At 41.1% G+C, this 20,039-nt stretch overlaps 1 protein-coding gene across 1 annotated transcript in view; it reads left to right on the top strand.

The window, feature by feature from the left end:
* The window catches only part of IL1RAPL2 (interleukin 1 receptor accessory protein like 2), a 1,216,730-nt gene that overhangs the window by 589,320 nt on the left and 607,371 nt on the right, over positions 1–20,039 (top strand). Inside the window, exon 4 of the mRNA XM_082264611.1 lies at positions 9,287–9,473. Within this exon, the coding sequence (XP_082120737.1) occupies positions 9,287–9,473 (187 nt within the window). The remainder of the gene's footprint in view (positions 1–9,286; positions 9,474–20,039) is intronic.

The following is a 20,039-nucleotide window of genomic DNA, read 5'->3' as shown; positions in this document are numbered from 1 at the left end:
AAATGGCTTCTAAGCTTTAAGCAGCATGCACAGCCATAAAAAAAAAATAATAGTCAAAACCACATAGGAAGTACAGTATACTCAGTGTGACTGATTTAGAAAATATTAACTGAATTGTACAGTTCAGAAAATCTTTATCTGATTCACTAACCAGACCTCCACATTTACATACCTCTAGAACCTTTGATCCTTTAACTGAAAGATCATAACCTATCTTCTTGCAAGTTACTGCTATAAATTTCCGCTTTCACTAAAAAGGGAAATATTACAACTAGTACATTCCTTAAAACTCTCTGTGACTCTTAGTTTTCATTTCCTACACAAATACAATGCCTCTAGTGGACACAGAATCTAACTACCAACCAAGACTTGTTAAACCTATTCAACACAGAACACAAAAAGAAAACAAGCATATCAAGTTATTTCTTGGAGGCTTTAAAAACAAAAGAGAACTTAAAAAAAATAAATAAAAATTGTAAGATTTTTCAACCCAACAATAAAAACCACACTCTTTCAGTGTCTTTCAAATAAAACACCTGTGTAGTCACCCTCAAGCAATCTCAAGACATAAGGCTTGATAAGCACAACAGAAACAAACAAAGCAAAACAAAATTTTCCTGCTCAGAATATCCTCTCCCTTTACATTGACCAGTTTGTTAAAGGGTTCTTCCAATAAACTTATTAACAATAATTACGAGATATATTAAAAAAAAAAAACATCTGTGGTGTATCCTCCCTCTTTTTGTTTTTAGAGTTCTTCTAATACCCACTAATAAAACAAAATGTATCTATTTTTTTTTTTCCTAGATAGAATTACTATGACCGCCAAACTACCGGTAAACTGATGCAGTTTTAAACCACCCCAATAACCTTAATCTGTATTACACAAATCTCGGTATTGCTGTATTAAATACTCTCAGTGTGGTCTAACGATTCATGGTTGCCTAACCCTAACCCTTAATCCCATTGAGAACTTGTGGTCAATCCTCAAGAGACAGGTGAACAAAAAAATCCACAAATTCTGACAAACTCCAAGAATTGGTTATGCAAGAATGGGCTGCCATCAGTCAGGATGTGGCTCAGAAGTTGACGGACAGCATGCCATGGCTAATTGCAGAGGTCTTGAAAAAGAAGGGTCAACACTGCAATTCTTGACTCTTTGAATAAACTTGATGTAATTGTCAAAACACTTATGAAATGCTTGTAATTGTACTTCAGTATAACATAGTAAAATCTCACAAAAAGATCTAAAAACACTGAAGCAGCAGACTTTGTGAAAATTAATATTTGTGTCATTCTAAAACTTGACTGGCCACAGCTGTAGGTCTTAATGTGTACTTGAGTGTGTTCATCTTAAAATGGTTTCAGGGGTGCTATAAGAGAATAAATAACAGTAGGAAAACTACCAAATGAAAAAAGTTATCAAATGTTACAGCTAATTTTGTGCACATAGTTTTTTTTCCTTTTACTTTGTCTTTATGTTCCAGCATGTCAGTCTTTTATTCAGTTCCCAGGTGTTCTGCAAGGTTTTCGGATATAAATAAAATGAGCTATGAACATGCAAATCAACCCTATTATAGCTTTTCTTCTGAAAGAAAAGTAACTAGTTGTTATAGGAGGGTGTGTGTTATTTTTATGTTTTGTAGTTTGTGTTTTATGGTTCGCAAGGTGTAGTAAAAAAAATAAAAAAATTCAAATTCATTTCCAAATGCTTACAAAAAAAACAGCTGAACTCAAAAACAGCTGAACTCTAACACAGCTGAACTCTAAAACAAAAACCTGACCTGCTATTAAGACTACAGCCTCCCCCCCCCCCCCCCATGTATGTATTTAGTCTGAATTCTGACCTGAACTATTCTGTTAGTACTCTAAGAAAATCAAGGCTATATTTCTTTCAGTGCTGCATGCATAACAATGTAAAATGCTCAGAGGAGGAGTATAGAGTGATAACCTCATTGTGCTGCTGCTCCTTCATTCCTTCATTGCCCAATCCAGATATGGCCATGCTGTCTAGCAGGAAAACCTGGATTAAATAAATGGCTGAACAGAATTGCCGATTCTCTACAGATAAAACATTTCACATATACAGTATATATATATTTCAAATATTTGTCATGTTTTCCTTGAGTTCAACTTTACCTGACAAAAATAACACTTGTCACATGTTGTGTTCACTTATTTACACTTGTCAAGGAATTAACTTTGATGGCATGTAAGACAGGTAAATTAGTTGCGCAAATTAGAACTATTCTGTTTGTACTTTCACCCCCTTCCAGGTTTCCAGGCCAATTTTCAGGTTTCAGCACTGTACCCATTTTTTCACACAAATTGAGCTTGCTTTTGGTGGCAACTAATCACCACTGGGTTTTTTATTTTTTGCTAAACAAACAAAAAAAGGCTGGATATTTTGGAAAACAAAATTTTTCCTAATTTCTAAAATTTTGCAAACAGGTCATTTTGCTCCTTCACTAATGGGCACTAATAGGCAGCACTGATGGGCACTGATAGGCTGCACTGATTAGGAGGCACTGATGAGGCTGCACTGATGGGCACTGATAGGCAGCACTGATAGGTGGCACTGATTGGCACTAATAGGCAGCACTAAAGGGCACTGATATGCGAGACTGGTGGGCACTGATTGGAAGCACTGTTGGGCACTGATTAACAGCACTGATTGGCACTGGCAGCACTGATGGGCACTGTTAGGGCTACAATGATAATCAGGACACTGATGATCAGTGCCCCTATTTTCAGTACAGATGTCCCCTTTCACATTATCTGGTAACTGGCTCTCTCTGACAAAAGGAAAAGGAATGCCGATAACCAGCAAGTGTGTTTACATCATGATCAGCTGTGATTGAACACAACTGATCATGTGGTAAAGAGCTTCTTTGATTGGCTCTTTACCCCCCATCTGTGAACAGCTGTTTCTGAAGGACATAGCAATCACTGAGCGGGCCAGGTGCATGCTGCAGGGGGTGCACATAGGGCATGGTTCTGGGAGGACAACAATAGATACCCTACCAGAACTGGACGACCGCACTGTAGCTATCATTCAGCTATAGCTTGGTCGGCAAATGGTTAAACACAGAAAAAATCAGCACAGTAGTGTTTCCCGGAACCCAGAGAATTGTGGAAAAAAGAGTTAAAAAGGGCCCATGCTTGCATCTGTGCATGGTGCTACACCCTTTTTTTTTAAAACTAATTGTTTTTTTTTGTGCTGCTTTTCCCACCTCTAGTCTGACCTCTACTCTACAACGCTGGCAAGAGGCAGTTAGCAAATCAAACTCGGGTACTTACACTGTTTGCATTAAATAAATACATTTGAAAGTCATTCTAAAGTCAAGAAATGTTGTTACCCTAATGTATTTCCTTCATTATGGTAAAAAAATTCCAGTACTTGTATTGCACCCCCTCCCCCATTGACTCCTGCTGCTGCCAATCAAATCCTGCAAGAAGGGAGTGGGGGTGGGACCAAGTCATGTTGTTTGTGTCTATGGATATACAGCCTGGCTCAACTGCATGCTTGCAGGAGTGCCTCCATAGCAGCTGGTTAGCTATGGGGGCACTCAAAGAAGAGAACAGTGGAGAACACTGGTGGGGGACCCCAGAAGAGAAGATAAGAGACCATTACTATTGCACTGAGCAGGTAAGCATAACTACTTTTTTTTTAAGGAAAAAAAAATAGCTTTTATAACCACTTTAAAGTATGTATTAATGAATACAGAGCTGCAATAATTTGAAGAAAAAGAATGGAAAGTATGGACAGGGGTGCTTTTTTCTGTGCATCACGTAACTTGATTACATTCTGACCTCATGACTTACGCCTCTGTCCCTGGAGTTAGATTTAGCATGTGATACACCTAACTTTAACCACTTTATGCCCAAAATATTTTGCTACTCAATGACCAGGCCACTTTTTTCAACTTAACCTAACAATTTCGCGCTCATGCAATGCTGTACCCAAACTAAATTTACATCCTTTTTTCCCACAAACAGAGCTTTCTTTTGGTGGTATTTGATCACCTCTGCGCTTTTTATTTTTTGCGATATTAATAAAAAAAGAGCGAAAAGTTTGCAAAAAATTGACATTTTCTACTTTGACTTTTAAAACATATCCAATTTATTAAATTTTTGTCATATATGTAGGCCAAAATATATTTAGCTACATGTCTTTGACGAAAAAATTCTCAATGAGCGTATTTTTATCCACTTTAAGACCGAAAGATTTTACCCCCTTCCTGACCAGGCCATATTTTGCGATTCAGCACTACATTATTTTAATGGACAATTGCGTGGTCATGCCACACTGTACCCAAATGAAATTTATGTCCTTTTTTTCCTCACAAAAAGAGCTTTCTTTTGGTGGTATTTGATCACCTGTGCGATTTTTAATTTTTGAAAAAAAAAGAGCGACGGTTTTGAAAAGAAAAACAATATTTTTCACATTCTGATATATGACATTCCCCCAAAAAAAATAAAAAATCAAAATTTTTTAACATTTTAGGCAATTTGTTTTCTGCTACATATTTTTGGTTACAAAAAAAATGCAATAAGTGTATTTTGATTGGTTTGTGCAAAAGTTATTGCGGGAAAGATTTATGTCATTTTTATTGTTTTTTTTTTTTTTTACTAATAATGGCGGCGATCTGCAATTTTTTTCGGGACTGTGACATTGTGGCGTACAGATCATACCCCTAACTGACATTTTTGACACTTTTGGGGGGGACCAGTGACATTACTACAGCAATCAGTGCTATAAATATGCACGGTTACTGTAATAATGACACTGGCAGGGAAGGGGTTAACACTGTTGGTGATCAAGGGGTTAAATGTATGCCTCATGCTTACTGACGTGTGTGGGGGGAGGGGGTTCTGTTACACAGACAGAGATCGCAGGTTCAGCTATGCTGAATCCTGTGATCTCTCCCTGTCTGTCACAGAGAAGATCCGCCTGCTTTGGTTACACAAGCGGGTGGATCTTCTCACACTTTCCCCAACAATCGGGGAAGAGAGGCGGCTGTGTCTAAGACCACTAGGAGTCCAGCGACATAGGTCTACGTTGCTGGAACCAGGGGAGCCGCAGTGCCGCAGTAGCAGCACAATGAGCGGTCCTAAAGTGGTTAATTTGTTATGTAAATAGGTTTAATTTGTATTCTATTTTATGAGTACCATATGTGTTTTTTCACTGGGACTTTGTTCTAGGTATTGTATGGCAGCTTGCTCTTCATATAGTATATTTTCAGGAAAACTAAATGCAAGTAAAATGTTATGACATTAATGTTTTTATCTGCCTAGGAGTTGAAAGGATAACTGTACTTTTGAAAGATCAATTTACTTATCTTTAAGGTTATTCATTTTTACAGCATTTTTTTACTTAAAGCAAAGCTCCACCCAAAAGGGGAAGCTCCACTTGTCTGCCCCTCCTCCTCTCCACTGCCACATTTTCCACCTTTTGGGGGAGGGGGAGCGGATACCTGGTTTTGAAGGAGGAGGGGAGCCGAACTTCTGGTAGAGTTCACTGTGGCAAACTCAGCCAGAGGTTCGCCCCCCCCTTCTCCTTCCCCAGCAGCCAGCCCATTCACAGAGTGCAGCACGCTTCATGCATGCACAGTAGGGAACCTGCTTGGAAGCTGCAAGGCTTCACTGCTGGTTTCCCTTAGTGGAGATGGCAGCGGTTGACCCTGATAGCCGATTGAAAAATGTTGAGGACACTGCTGAATTTCTAGACAGTTAAGTGTCCTAATATTAAAAGCCAGCAGCTACAGTATTTGTAGCTGTTGAATTTAAATGTTTTTTTAAGGCGCCCTGAGCTCCTCTTTAATGATCATTTTCTCATCAAAAGGTGTACTCTAGGCTGGACTATATTATGATAGAACACAGGATGGTAGAAGCAGTGGATGGTACATCAATAGGGTCAATGACCATCTCCGATCATGCGCCAATTTTTATGGAAATAACATTTTCAGGCCCCCCAGAGAAAGGTGAATACTTGGAGGATACAGTCAGGTCCATAAATATTGGGACATCGACACGATTCTAATATTTTTGGCTCTATACATCACCACAATGGATTTGAAATGAAACAAACAAGTGTTTTAACTGCAGCCTTTTAGCTTTAATTTGAGGGTATTTACATCCAAATCAGGTAAACAGCGTAGGAATTACAACAGTTTGTATATGTGCCTCCCACTTTTTAAGGGACCAAAAGTAATGGAACAATCGGCTGCTCATCTGTTCCATGGCTAGGTGTGTGTTATTCCCTCATTACCCCATTTACAAGGAGCTGATAAAAGGTCCAGAGTTAATTTCAAGTGTGCTATTTGCATTTGGAATCTGTTGCTGTCAACTCTCAATATGAGATCTAAAGAGCTGTTGCTTCACTGATAGTAATATACTTATAGAGACAGGGATGCCCTCTCTCCCCTCAATTCATAGTGCCATTAGAGCCATTGCTGGCATCCATAAGGAATAATGTAGAGAGGGATTCAGATTGGACAAGAAGAACATAAAATCACAGTTTATGCAGATTATGTATTATTTTATATTAGAAGCCCCAGAATAACACTTCCAAATGTCATCAAGGAATTGAAGAGATATGGGGAACTATCAAATTTCAAAATAAACCCAGTTAAGTCAGAAATCCTAAATATTGGACTGAGTAAAAAAGAAGCGTAAGCCCTGCAAAAGGATTTACCATTTACCTGGGTGAAGAACAAATTAAAATATCTAGGGATAGACATAACCCCACTACCTGAATATTTATATCAAGCTAATTACATACCTTTGCTTGATGAGATAAAGTTAAATATGAAGAATTTAACAAGCCGCCCAATCTCGTGGTTAGGCAGAATAAATATGTGTAAAATGGTAATCCTACCTAAAATATTATATAGATTCCAAAATGTTACCTATTGCTATTCCACCAGCATACTTCAAAACAATTAAAAAAAATGTTGTTAAATTTCATGTGCCAGAGGAAAAAACACAGCTCTAAGCAGGGATAAGATGCGGGGAAGTTTAGCGGCACCGGACATAAAAAGACACAGCAGCAGTGATATAACACTTGGTAGAATGGGCAAAAAGTAAAAACACAGGGAAAAGATTGGTTGGGTTAGAAATCACTTTAAGTCAAACACATTTGGATAAGAACATCTGGGTTCCACAAAAGTATAGGGAGACACACAGGGAGACACACGGGGAGACACACAAGGAAACACACGAGGATACACACAAATTACCGAAAGTGGTATTTAATGTATGGGATGCGTTACACAAACAGGCTTAGTGGGAATACAACTCCCCATTATTATCACTAGAAGACACAAAAGACACATATTTTTTTAACAGGAATAGAGAAACAGTTTGGTGGCTGGTTAAGGGGTTTGCAGTTAAAAGATATAACACATCTTGATATTAAATGAGTGGAGATACAGGCAACTGAAACACTTTGTAGGATCTCTTCCCCCAACCCATTAGATCGGAAAACGAATTGTGGAAAGGCTTTGTATTCCATCAGCAAAATTAAGTCATAGTATGTCACAAATATAAATGACCTGATGGGTATGAGGAAACTCCCATTTATAGAAAGATGGGAAAGAGAAACAGGGTAAAGTTTGGGAGAGCACGAACTTAATGGGGTGCTGAGAGCTGTACACTGCACAGCTACGGATGTGAACACCATTGAGATGAATTATAAATGTCTCTCAAGGTGCTATATTACTCTGGTTATAGTGCATAGCTGTCAACCAGAGAAATCAAATTTGTGTTGGAGAGGTTGTCAGGTGCCGGATACAATGGCTCACATTTGGTGGGAATGTCCCAAGATTCGAGAATTTTGGTTAAGAATACAACAACTAATTAATAAAATCACAGGAGAGATCATCATAGATGATCCCTGAACATGTTTGTTCCACCAGACAAACAGATCCTTAAAACAATATAGAAATTTGATAGTTCCAAACTTGTTAAATGCAGCAAAAGGGACAATTCCAAATAACTGGTTCAATGCAGAAGTCCCAACTATTAGGGAGTCGTGTGGTAGAGTCGAATATATTTGACATGGAATACCTGTGTAGTTTGGATGAAGGAAAAATAGAATGTTTCTCCAATAAATGGGAAAAATGGATTAACTTTAAAAAGAAAAGATTATACCGAAATATGGAAAGAACAGGAGAATGATTAAAAGTGGGTTATGTTAATTCTAGCTAGGTATGTAGAGGTAGACCGCAATAAGGGAAGATATTATGTAAGGGGGGAATGGGTTGGGGGTGGGAGGTTTAGGAAGGAAAATAGGAGTTTGTAATATGGAAGAGTTTCTTTTCTTTTTTTATTGTTGTATGTTAATTTGAAATGAGACTCAATAAAAAAAATATATATATAAAAAAATCGAAAATCAAAAGGTTCAATTTACAAACATATTGTATATATTGCATAGGTTTGAAAATTGTATTTTAGTTCATTAAAAGAATAGTTGGGAGCCTCCATTGCTTGTGACTGCATGGTCATGAACTAGTATATCTCCATCTAAAATGGTGGCAATGTGCTGGTTTTTTTTTTTTTTTTAGGAAATGGATCTTCAAACGCTGACAATGGTGTGAGACTGCAGCTAGTTTTGTTGGATAGTAATAAAAGCCTCATGGGTTTTAACCCCTCAAAACTTTATGCAAAAAAATGTTTTGGCCATAGGTACCCTTTAAAGTGAACTTTTAACATACTTAATTTCTCTCCCAAGTATCAGGTAACTCTTTTTATTAACCTGTGGTGAAAAAACAAAAGCTCCTTGCTATCAAAGTAACCTCTGTCTGAAAATGCCATTAAACTGGTTATCATGCTCAACCTTTGACTTCTGTAATTTCTTAATATGAATTCTATATCAGTAACCTTATATAGAATTCAGCCATCAAACTTAGAACTCCGTATCTCTATTTGTTTTGTGTCAGTGATTCAAGTATTTAAACCAGGACCAGAATGGCACCCAAGCAATCAATGTCAGAATAACAAGTCAGCAGTTACAGCTAACATATATTTTAGAACAAGTTTCTAATAAAAGCGTGGCCAGTTTTTTTTTTTTTGCAAATTATATTTTTTTTAAATTGTGTCAGACTAATAAATGGAATGTTTTTAGAAGTGTTTGATCCCTTAAGTATGTGGATCCTTAAATATGTGTAATTGGTAAGTGTTCAGCGTATCAAATATATACTAAAATTATAGATTTTAGTGGTAAAGCATGATGTTAGAGACAGCTGTTACTTCTACTATATCTTTTTTTTTTTTACTTTTGCAGAAATTCCACATACTGCATGAAGGTGTCTATGTCCTTGACTGTGGCAGAACAAGAGGTGGGACTTTGTTACAACAGCAGAATACGGTATGTGGAGAAGGCAGAAGTCACAAAAACTAAAGTGATCTCATGCCCTGATATTGATGACTACGAAACACCAAATGCAAGCACAGATGTTGCATGGTATAAGGTAAGTACAGACATATCAATAAATTGCTATAAAGGGCAACAATGCCCATTAATGCTTAAAGTGACACTAAACAATATCTGTATTCTCCAAAAATAATTCATATACATCCTCTACTTATTGGACCTGTAATCTGTTTTTCAGTAAATTGTTTTGTACTGTGTTTTCCTTTCCCTTCTTGTAACATAATTTGTGAGCTCCCAAACCTGTTTATCCCCTCAGTTCCTTTTGTTTGGAACGAGCAGTGCACATTAGTTGCAGTCATAGCCCCTATTCCAACTCGGAAGTGAGCAAAAGACATTGACTAGGTTCCTACATACAGCGGGACAATGGAGAATGAGCGTAGCCAACCTCACCCACAAATTTGGATCACAGAGCAAAAAAAGGAATTTGGGGGAAGCTGGGAGCAATAGAAGGTTTTATTTTTCAGAATATATAACTGTATAGAACAGTTTTTTTTTGTTTTCAAACCAGAGTTTAGTGTCACTCTAAAGTGACTCTTGTCATTTTTTACTGCTATAATGTCTAACAATACTTATTGACAGAGACTTGAAGCTGTGAAAACTCTGTATAAAAATCAACTTTACCAGCAGAAATGTGATGTCTGTAAACTCTACTCAAACACAATGACATTAATCCACCTTTCCCATTTTCCTGTACTTATTATTTTATTTCTATTGCCTGTGATAGCATCAGGGACACAAATAACAGTGTAAACCTAATAGGAGTTTTATCTCTTCACTGCTCTCTTCAAAAAGTTGTGGGTGGAATTCCTTGTTTCTCTGTTAGCAGGGGTGTTTTATATTTTTGCCTGTACAGACCATTAGGCCAAATTCTGTGAACCCATTTTATGGTAGTCTTAAGCAGTTAACTTGCAAGGATACTTCCTATTAGAAGCTGTACATGTTATAACTGCAAACTTGGAAATAACAGGATTAATCTGGTGGACAGACTCCATTATAAATGCAGCCACAGCTGTTTTATTGATTGTCCACGTAAAGAACGCAGTTAGACACAGCTGCAGAGAGAATTCAATGTCTCTGTTGGAATTATCAGAGACGTTCTTGCATTTAGCATTAAGCACCACCATAGACGCCAAGTTAACAAATGAGGAAATCTGGCAGCCCCTTACTGTAAGATGTCTCTCTAGTGAAAGCTTTTCTAAACAGGAGCTATCCAGGCACATTATGTGCTGTGTCCAGTGGATATAATTCCTGTCTAGTAATGGCATAGAATGTGTGATAACATTTATAAATGAGTGGCTGTGACACTAAGCTTCGGAACAATATTGTCATGTGCGTGACTCAGCCGTGGAAGTGTAAGTAAAACAAAATTAGGAATCACCTGGGAGCTCCGTTTTCAGGTCCTGCCATTCATATAACACACAATGGGTAATGAATGGTTCTTCAGTCCTTTCGTAAAGAGTGCATGAATCTGGCAGAGTGTCAGCTACAGCATAATGCACCATCTTAGAATTGTAGGTCTCAATCCAATTATACCTCCTGCTACTCCTGCAACTTTTATTTATGCTGATGTAGTGTGCTCTCCACTTTCTTGGGATACTGAAACACTTATCTGAAGTTTTCTAGTGTCCTTGTAGTGTAAGATATTATCTTTGCTTAGTACAATGTGCATCTTATTTAGTACATAAACAAAGTTACACCAGACTTATCATTGCACGGTACAGCACGTAATGTAATGTATATTTACTAACACCACTAATAAAACGATTTAAAATCTTTAGGAAAAAAACAGGAACAGTCTGTAAATATCTAATTCTGTTTATTTAGTGTGTATCTAAAGCCAAAACTTTTTTTTCCATTTTGGATAGAGTAGAGAAAAGTTAAAGCAGAACTAAAGACCTGCATTTAAAAACTGAGAACAGATAGACTCTTTATTCTAGAAGAGACATGCATTGTCTCTTCTGCAATAAAATAAACCAACCTGCCATCTCGCAGTCTTCTTTGGAATGGGCAATGCAAGAGCAACTCAGTTTATATTCCATCAGTGCCTGTGTGCCAGGAGGACTACACTCCTGCGTATGTACAGAGGTGAAGTCATCACATGCCAGCCAAAGAAGCTGGGTAGAAGATGCCACCTCTGGTGAGGGCCGTTAGTATATCAGAGTTTAGATCCACTATAAAACCACTGTTTGTTTTCAATGTGTGTCTCATTAGGGAGATTAACCTTTACTTTGTGTCCTGGAAGTGTGAGAGTAACACACTCTTAGACAGTTGTCATGGAAACAAGGGTCCCCATTAATAGGATTGCCCCTCTATTCATTTTCTAGTGGCAACTCAAACTTTTAGTTTACCCCTACTTTTGTTCCTGGTGACATTGGTGATCAACTGAATTAGAAAGGGTGAATCTTTCTAATTGGAAAACAGACAGCAGTAAAAACCAATGGCTCTCACCCTTCACTACTCTATTTAAATCTAAAAAAAAAAAAGTTCTATTTCAGATTCATGATTTGGCTTGTGAAAGGTAAGGAAAGCCATAGCTTTTGTAAACTATATGAAATGATTCTCTTATATACAGTATCTCACAAAAGTGAGTACACCCCTCACATTTTTGTAACTATTTTATTATAGCTTTTCATGTGACAACACTGAAGAAATTACACTTTACTACAATGTAAAGAAGTAAGTGTACAGCACTTATAACGGTGTATATTTGCTGTCCCCTCAAAATAACTCAACACATGCTCGCAGGGTTTGCTCTTGGATACGGAATTGGCTAAAAGGCCGTGTCCAAAGGGTAGTAATAAACAGCGCATACTCAGACTGGTCTGAGGTAGTAAGCGGGGTGCCCCAGGGCTCAGTCCTGGGACCAACCTTGTTCAATTTATTCATAAACAGCATTGAGGAAGGGATCAGTAGTTCGTTATCAGTTTTTGCAGATGACACAAAATTGGCCAGGGCAATAACTGCACAGCATGAAGCAGATATCCTACAGAATGACCTGGACAAAATTACGGAGTGGGCAACGACATGGCAAATGAGGTTTAATGTGGAGAAGTGTAAGGTTTTGCACTTGGGGACCAAAAACATAAAAACACAATACACGTTAGGAGGGGAACCCTTGGGGGAATCAAAAATGGAGAAAGATCTGGGAGTCTTAGTTGATGATAGATTAGGCAACAGCATGCAATGCCAAGCGGCAGCTTCCAAAGCCAACAGAATATTAGCATGCATAAAGAAAGGGATGTATTCCAGAGATAAGACTATAATCCTTCCACTTTATAAAACTCTGGTCCGACCGCATCTGGAGTATTCTGTCCAGTTCTGGTCGCCAGTCCTCAGGAGGGATGTGTTGGAGCTGGAGAAAGTCCAGAGAAGGGCAACTAAACTGATTAGGGGGTTGGAGGACCTTACCTATGAAGAGCGGCTGCAATCGCTCGATTTATTTTCCCTGGAGAAAAGACGTCTGAGAGGGGACATGATAGCAATTTATAAATATCTTAATGGGGATCTCAGCTTAGAAGAAAAGCTGTTCAATCGAAGGAATTGCATGAGGACTCGAGGACATACAATGCGATTAGAGGAGAAGCGTTTTAACCTCAGGCAACGTGGGGGGTTCTTTACTGTTAGGGCTACAAGATTGTGGAATTGTCTACCACAAGAGGTGGTTTCTGCGGGTAGTATGGTGACTTTCAAAAGACTCTTAGACTTACATCTCAAGGATCAGGAGATTGAGGGCTATGTTAGATGATTACAGTCACACACACCTACACAGGTTGAACTGGATGGACTATTGTCTTTATTCAACCTCACCTACTATGTAACTATGTAACTATGTAACTCAACGCCATTAATGTCTAAACCGCTGGCAACAAAAGTGAGTACACCCTAAGTGAAAATGTCCAAATTGGGCCCAATTAGCCATTTTCCCTGCCCGGTGTAATGTGACTCGCTTGTGTTACAAAGTCTCAGGTGTGAATGTGGAGCAGGTGTGTTAAATCTGGTGTTATCTCTCTCACTCTCTCATACTGTTTACTGGAAGTTCAACATGGCACCTAATGGCAAAGAACTCTCTGAGGATCTGAAAAAAAGAATTGTTGCTCTACATAAGGATGGCCTAGGCTATAAGAAGATTGCCAAGACCCTGAAACTGAGCTGCAGCACGGTGGCCAAGACCATATAGAGGTTTTAGGACAACAGGTTCCACTCAGATCAGGCCTCGCCCTGGTCGACCAAAGAGGTTGATTGCACATTCTCAGCATCATATCCAGTGGTTGTCTTTTCCCACTGGGCAAAGATTTTACTGTAGCAGAGATCTCTAGAGGGAAGATAGGAGATTTGAGGTCTAATTGCTGACAGGTGTCAGGCAGGGAAAGCCCGCCTATGCGACAAATTAGCTAATAGCACGTAATTTGGAGGCCTTTTTCGCCGGAGAGATGTCTTTGTCCAGATTGTAAAGATCTGCATAGTAATCACGGAAAAGTGAGGCTATCCTGGAAGAGTACAGGGTCACCTCACCATTAGGGGCCTGAAGTTTATGTATATGAGTGTTTGCATGCCATTTCCACAATGCCCTGGCAAGCATCTGATCACACTTATTGCCATGTTCATAGTATCTGTGTGACAGATATCATAATTGCCTATGAGCGCGAGGGTCTAAAAGTCGTGAGAACAGCTCTCTGAAATCGGTCAAATGTTTAAGAGCCTCAGCATCTCCTTGGTGTGTATGATTGAGCTCTGCCTGCTGTAGAGCAGACCATAATCTCTGAAAGTCAATTTCCCTTACTTTTTGAGTTTAGTTCCCAACTAGAGATGGCCTTGCAGTTCGCCCGGCGGTCGGTTCTAAGGCGAACTTTGCTCGTTTGCCGTCCGCCGATACTGCGAACATGTGGTGTTGTTTTTGCCAGCCATATTAGTTTACGTTGGGGAGAACTTGGACCCATGACACATCCATCAGGTGGACCAGGACAGGCAATTGAGACATTTCAGCACATGGACATACCCCCTACCTTATAAATAGACCTGAGCTGGCTGCCATTTTACATTCTGCTTTTTGTCAGTGACAAAGATCGCTCTGTTATAGGTCCACAAAAGTCCTTTAAAGACTGGTATTTGGTATAGGTGTACTATATCTCTATTGTCTCTTTGTCAGTGTAGGGAGAGGTTTGCTGTGTGGAGCAGGGACATATTGTCAGTGACACAGATCGTTCTGTTATAAGACCACAAAAGTCCTTTCAAAGACTGGTATTTGGTATAGGTGTACTATTCTTTGGTGTGAAGTGCACTATATAGGGGTGTAATACACTTGTAATATACTTTCTAATATAGAAAGCATATTATAGTGGATTTGTATTGTGCACTGTGCAGCATTGTGACTGGTGTGGTGAGAGTTTCTGCAGCGATACTACAATTACAAAGAGTGACAAAAGCACTTTTAAAAAAGTATTATAACTGGTGTGATAGACCAGTGGCCCCCTTAAATGACAGATTTAAGTGGGGTGTTATCTAACAATATACTTTTATAACAGTGTATTTGGGTACTGCAAAAATATTGCCTCTTTTGCTGCGTTAACTCTGCTACACACAGTGACAACAGTTACTGGCCATTTTTTTGTAGAACTGGTGTGATAAACCAGTGGCCCCCCAATAGCACATATTGAAGCGGGTGTTATATACCTTCTTCCACATATACTGCGCTTCTCTAGAGACTTTTGTCACAGGGTAATTTAAAAAATGACAGGCAGAGGAAGAGGCAGGCCCTTCTGCAGAGGTGGTAGGGGTAGGGCAGGAGCAGTAGGCCGGAGCCAAAGTGTGAAGTTTGAGAAGGTGCATTTGATTACGTCAAAGGATGCACCAGACTTGGTTGAGTGGCTCACTCAGCCTTCCTCTTCTGCACCCTCCTCATCCTCCCTATCTGCAGCCTCTTCACTCTCTGCTGTGTGCACCCCCAAAGACACCACCACCACCACCATATACCCTCCGCTTGAGTCACTGGAATTATTTTCCGATCCATCACAAGACATTTGCGATGCACAGCCATTCTTGGTATCGGGTCAGGAAGAGGATGTAGCAACAGCCGCCACCCAGCAGTCTGACGACAGTACCCAGATCAACCAAAGGAGGTTGGTCCCCGCTGTTGCTGCCTACTCCGAGATCTCGAATGTTAGTGGTGGGGAAGGTGACGTAGATTATGACGCGTCTATGGACTTAACGTGGGCACCCACAAGAGAGGAAGAGGAGGGGAGTTCAGAGGGAGAGATGGACCAGCAGATAGGGAGGAGAAGCAGGCAGAACTTACATTGCACAGGAGGGACAAAGCAGCAGACTGCTAATGTATCAGGAGCGAGCCATCAACCATGTACAGTCACATCTGGTGCTCCCAGGACGCCGGCACATGGCTCCGCAGTGTGGGCTTTTTTTAATGTGTCTGCTGCTGACAATAGTGTTGCTAACACTCACCTAGGGATGACCGCCTTAAGATGGCACCTAGACTCCCATCACAGAGCCCAGTGGGAGCAACACCATCAGAACCCACAAAGCCACACTCCAGGCTCTCACTGTCCAGCCTCTTCTCCTTCTCCTCACAATTGTCCTCTACTCCACCTTACATCATGCCGTCCTCACGTTGTTCTGGAAAAAGACAGGCTTTCGTGGACCAAATGTTGGAGCGTACGAAATGATGACGCCGGATAAATAAGGTATATAACTTTTACTGCCCAATGAGTGAACCTTCTGATGGCTGTCAAGCATGTAACCAGTGGAACCCATGCAGATTTGGTTTTACCACCACAGATTGCATACGGGCCTGCCTCTTCTTCTCCTCCCCCTACTCCATCCTCCCTCTCCTCCTCGGCTGACTCCTCCTTTTCCGCTGCTACCGTCTCTTCCAGTGCGCCGCCCATGATCCCCAGAACCTATTCCACATGCCAGGTGACCCGTTGCCATGCTGTGCAGCGTCTGTTGTACCTGGAAGCCAAGAGCCACACCTGCCCTGCACCCCTTTCAGCTTTGCGTTCTCAGGCAGATCAGTGGCTGACACCACTCAATTTGACAGTTGGTAAAGTGGTGTGCGACAACAGTGCCAATCTGCTGAGCGCGCTGAACCAGGGCAAAATTACACACGTGCCATGCATGGCACACGTCCTGAACTTGGTTGTGCAGTGATTCGTTGCCAAATACCCTGGAGTTCAGGACATCTTGTGGAATACCAGGAAAATCTTGGGTCATTTCAGATGATCTTACACAGCCATGGCTCGCCTTGCTGACATTCAGCAGCGACACAACCTGCCCGTCAGGCATCTTATTTGTGACTGCCCAACGTGATGGAACTCAGCCTTGTATATGCTTGATAGGCTGCTCCAGCAGAAACGTGCAGTTAACAACTACCTGTACGAACTCTGCGGCAGGACAGGTTCTGGGGCACTTGGGTTTTTTTCACCGCGCCAGTTGCTGCTTATGTGCGACGCATGCAGACTTCTGTGGCCATTTGATGAGATCACCAAACTGGTCAGTCACGGCCAGGGCACCATCAGTGACATCGTACCTTACGCCTTCTTTCTGGAGCATGCATTGCGTTGTATCATTGATCAAGCCGTTGAGGAGCAGGAAGATGAGGAAGTCGCAATGTTGGATGAATTCCCAGGGGGTGCTACTCTGTCTGAGACAAGTCAACAACAGGAGTCTGAAGAGGAGTCAGAGGAGGATGGTGCCGGGGCAGATGAGGAGGAGCAAGAAGAGCATGCTTTAAACCTTTTTTGGATCCCTGGTGTTGTCCGTGGATGGGGGGAGGAGAACGAGGACGACATTATCCTGGATGATGAGCAATTGGGGGCCTTCATGCTCCAGTGTTTTAAGAGGGACCCCCGTATAAAAAGCATAAAGGGCAAGGACCAGTACTGGGTGGCAACATACTTAGACCCCCGATACAAACAAAAAATGGCGGAAATGTTACAACCATCACAGAGCGAGGTCAGAATGCAGAACTTCCAGGCCTTGCTTCAAGAAATTCTGCATTCTGCTTTTGCGTGCGCTGGCAGAAGAATTTCCACTCACAGAGAAACAGTTGCGGGTACCAATCCAACAGCGCCTGCAAGAAGAGGGCGGTTTGAAGATGTGTTGGTCACTTCAGATATGAGATCATTCTTTCAGCCGACCCATCGACAGCTGTACTCCGGATCCAGCATCAGGGAACGCCTAGACCGCCAGGTGTCTGACTACATCGGGTTAACAGCCGATGTGGACGCTCTGAGGAGTGATGAACCCCTGGACTACTGGGTGGGCAGGGTTGACCTCTGGCCAGAGCTTGCACAATTTTCAATGGAACTGTTGGCTTGCCCCCGTCCAGTGTCGTGTCCAAAAGGACGTTCAGCGCAGCAGGGGGGATCATCACCGATAAGTCGCCTAGCTCATGACAGTGTTGACTACCTCACATTTATAAAAATGAATGAGGCATGGATCTCAGAGGAATTCAACACATGTGACCAGTAGACCATGTTTGATTAGAATTCCTCACGACAGGCCACAAATATCCGCCATCCACCCACAACAATTCATGGTCCTTGTCTTCGGTAAATACAGCGGCATAAAAGGCATTTTATGTCCATTGAATGCTTAATTTTTGGGGCCTTTCATGGCCAATAATTATTTATCCTGTCAATGCCTAATGTACCTCCAGCCACAGAATACAACATTCTTAGCTGTCAGGTAAACGCATGTGGGCTAATTTTTGGGGCCTGGAATGGGCGACACTTACTTCTGTATCCTGTGAATGCCTAATGTACCTTCACCAACAGAATACAACGTTCTTAGCTGTCAGGTAAAAGCATGTGGGCTAATTTTTGGGGCCTGGAATGGGCGACACTTACTTCTGTATCCTATGAATGCCTAATGTACCTTCAGCCACAGAATTCAACATTCTTTGCTGTCAGGTGAATGCCTGTTGGCTAATTTTTGGGGCCTGTACTGTCTGACACTTCTTTATCCTGTGAATGCCTAATTTTTCAGACTGGAATTGAAAATCAATGGGTCTGTAAACCTTCCGCCAAATTGTGGAATGGATGCGGACCCATTTTACAGATGTGTGAATGGACCCTATATGTATTTGACATTTATTTACCGGCTGCTGTCAGTTCTGACTGATTTATAAAAAAAAAAATGTTTTTTGCTGGGAAAAAAAATAAAAAAATTTTAGGGCAACTTTTACAATACCAATACTTCTGTTATGACAGTGTCCATGTTGTGGGACTATTTGTGCACAGCTAGTAAGTATTCTGTGGCTGCAAATATGACCTGAAGGTTTTTAAAGTTCGCCTGCCATTAAAGTCAATGGGTCCCGCCGCGAGCTTGCGGTTCGCAAAACATTTGAGAAAGTTTGCGGATAACGTTTGCGAACCGCCCTGGCAGATGTTCGTCCATCACTATTCCCAACGAGATCAATTCACCACTTATCTCTCGGATAAATCATCTGATGTGTTTTCTGCAAAGTAGTTTGAAATGGCTTTGGTCACCTTGGATACCACTGAGACATTATCTAACAAATTTTAGTTCAATCTCCAGGACCAGGCCCTAGGAGATCCATCTGGGATCCATAACATAGCAGTGATAGGTGCATGAGCTGAGATAGTGATATTCCCTGTCTCCGCTGATTGTAACAACTCCAGGGTGTCATGGTCCACATACAGAAGATCTATGCTCGTATAGACATCATGCACCCTGGATTAGTAGCTGTAGTCCTTGTCCGAAGCATGTAGTGCTCTCCAGCTCTCTATAAGGAGGTTATTCTGCAATGCCTTGCGGAAATGTTTGAAAAAGGCGTAGGAGTGTAGTTGGCAGCCATGGGGTGTGTCCACAAGGGGATCAGGGCTAATGTTGAAGTCACCCCTGAGAATCAGGTGGCCTTCCCTAAAGTCCGCTAGCTTAGTTAGGACCATATCCACAAAAGAGAGCTGTTGGGCATTTGGTGCATAGAAAGTTGCAAATGTAAATTTTTTTTAACTATTACCCCCTTCACAAAAACATAGCGGCCATGGGGGTATTTGCAGCTATTTGAAGGGTGGAACGGGCACGGTTTGTGGATCGCGAATGCTGTTCCTTGGGATTTAGCAACAGGGGAAGTGCTAAAGAACCACTGGTTAAGGAGGTGGGTGGGCATCTTAGGGGAGGACTGCTTCCTGATGTGTGTCTCCTGCAGGAACACAATCTGGGCGCCTAAGCGTTTCAGTTCTAACCATAATTTTTGCTTTTGTGTGGAGAGCAGAGACCCCATACAACAGTACCTTAAGTGAAGCCATACCAGAAGCCAAGGGCGAACTAGCAGCCTGTTCTCTCCAGCAGACCAAGTGTGGGCGATGAGAAGCAGGAGTGTCCTAAAATCTAAACAAAAATAAAGAAAATACAGTAAAACACAGCAAGATAAAACAAGCCAGACAAGGACTAACAGATCTGGAACGATTATTGACTACAGGGCAGGCCCGGGGCAGAATTCTTGGTGAAAGACCCCCAAACACTGGCCTAGTGCCCCACAAGGGGCTGTTACCTAAGTAGGTAGGCCTATAAGGGGGTAAAAATGAGGGGAATGTGGGATGTGGTGCTCCACCCAGAACTGTCCTTA

Source organism: Pelophylax lessonae, assembly GCF_965119305.1.
Source record: "Pelophylax lessonae genome assembly, chromosome: 7".
Classification (NCBI taxonomy): Eukaryota; Metazoa; Chordata; class Amphibia; order Anura; family Ranidae; genus Pelophylax; species Pelophylax lessonae.
This window is presented reverse-complemented; position numbering and strand designations above follow the sequence as displayed.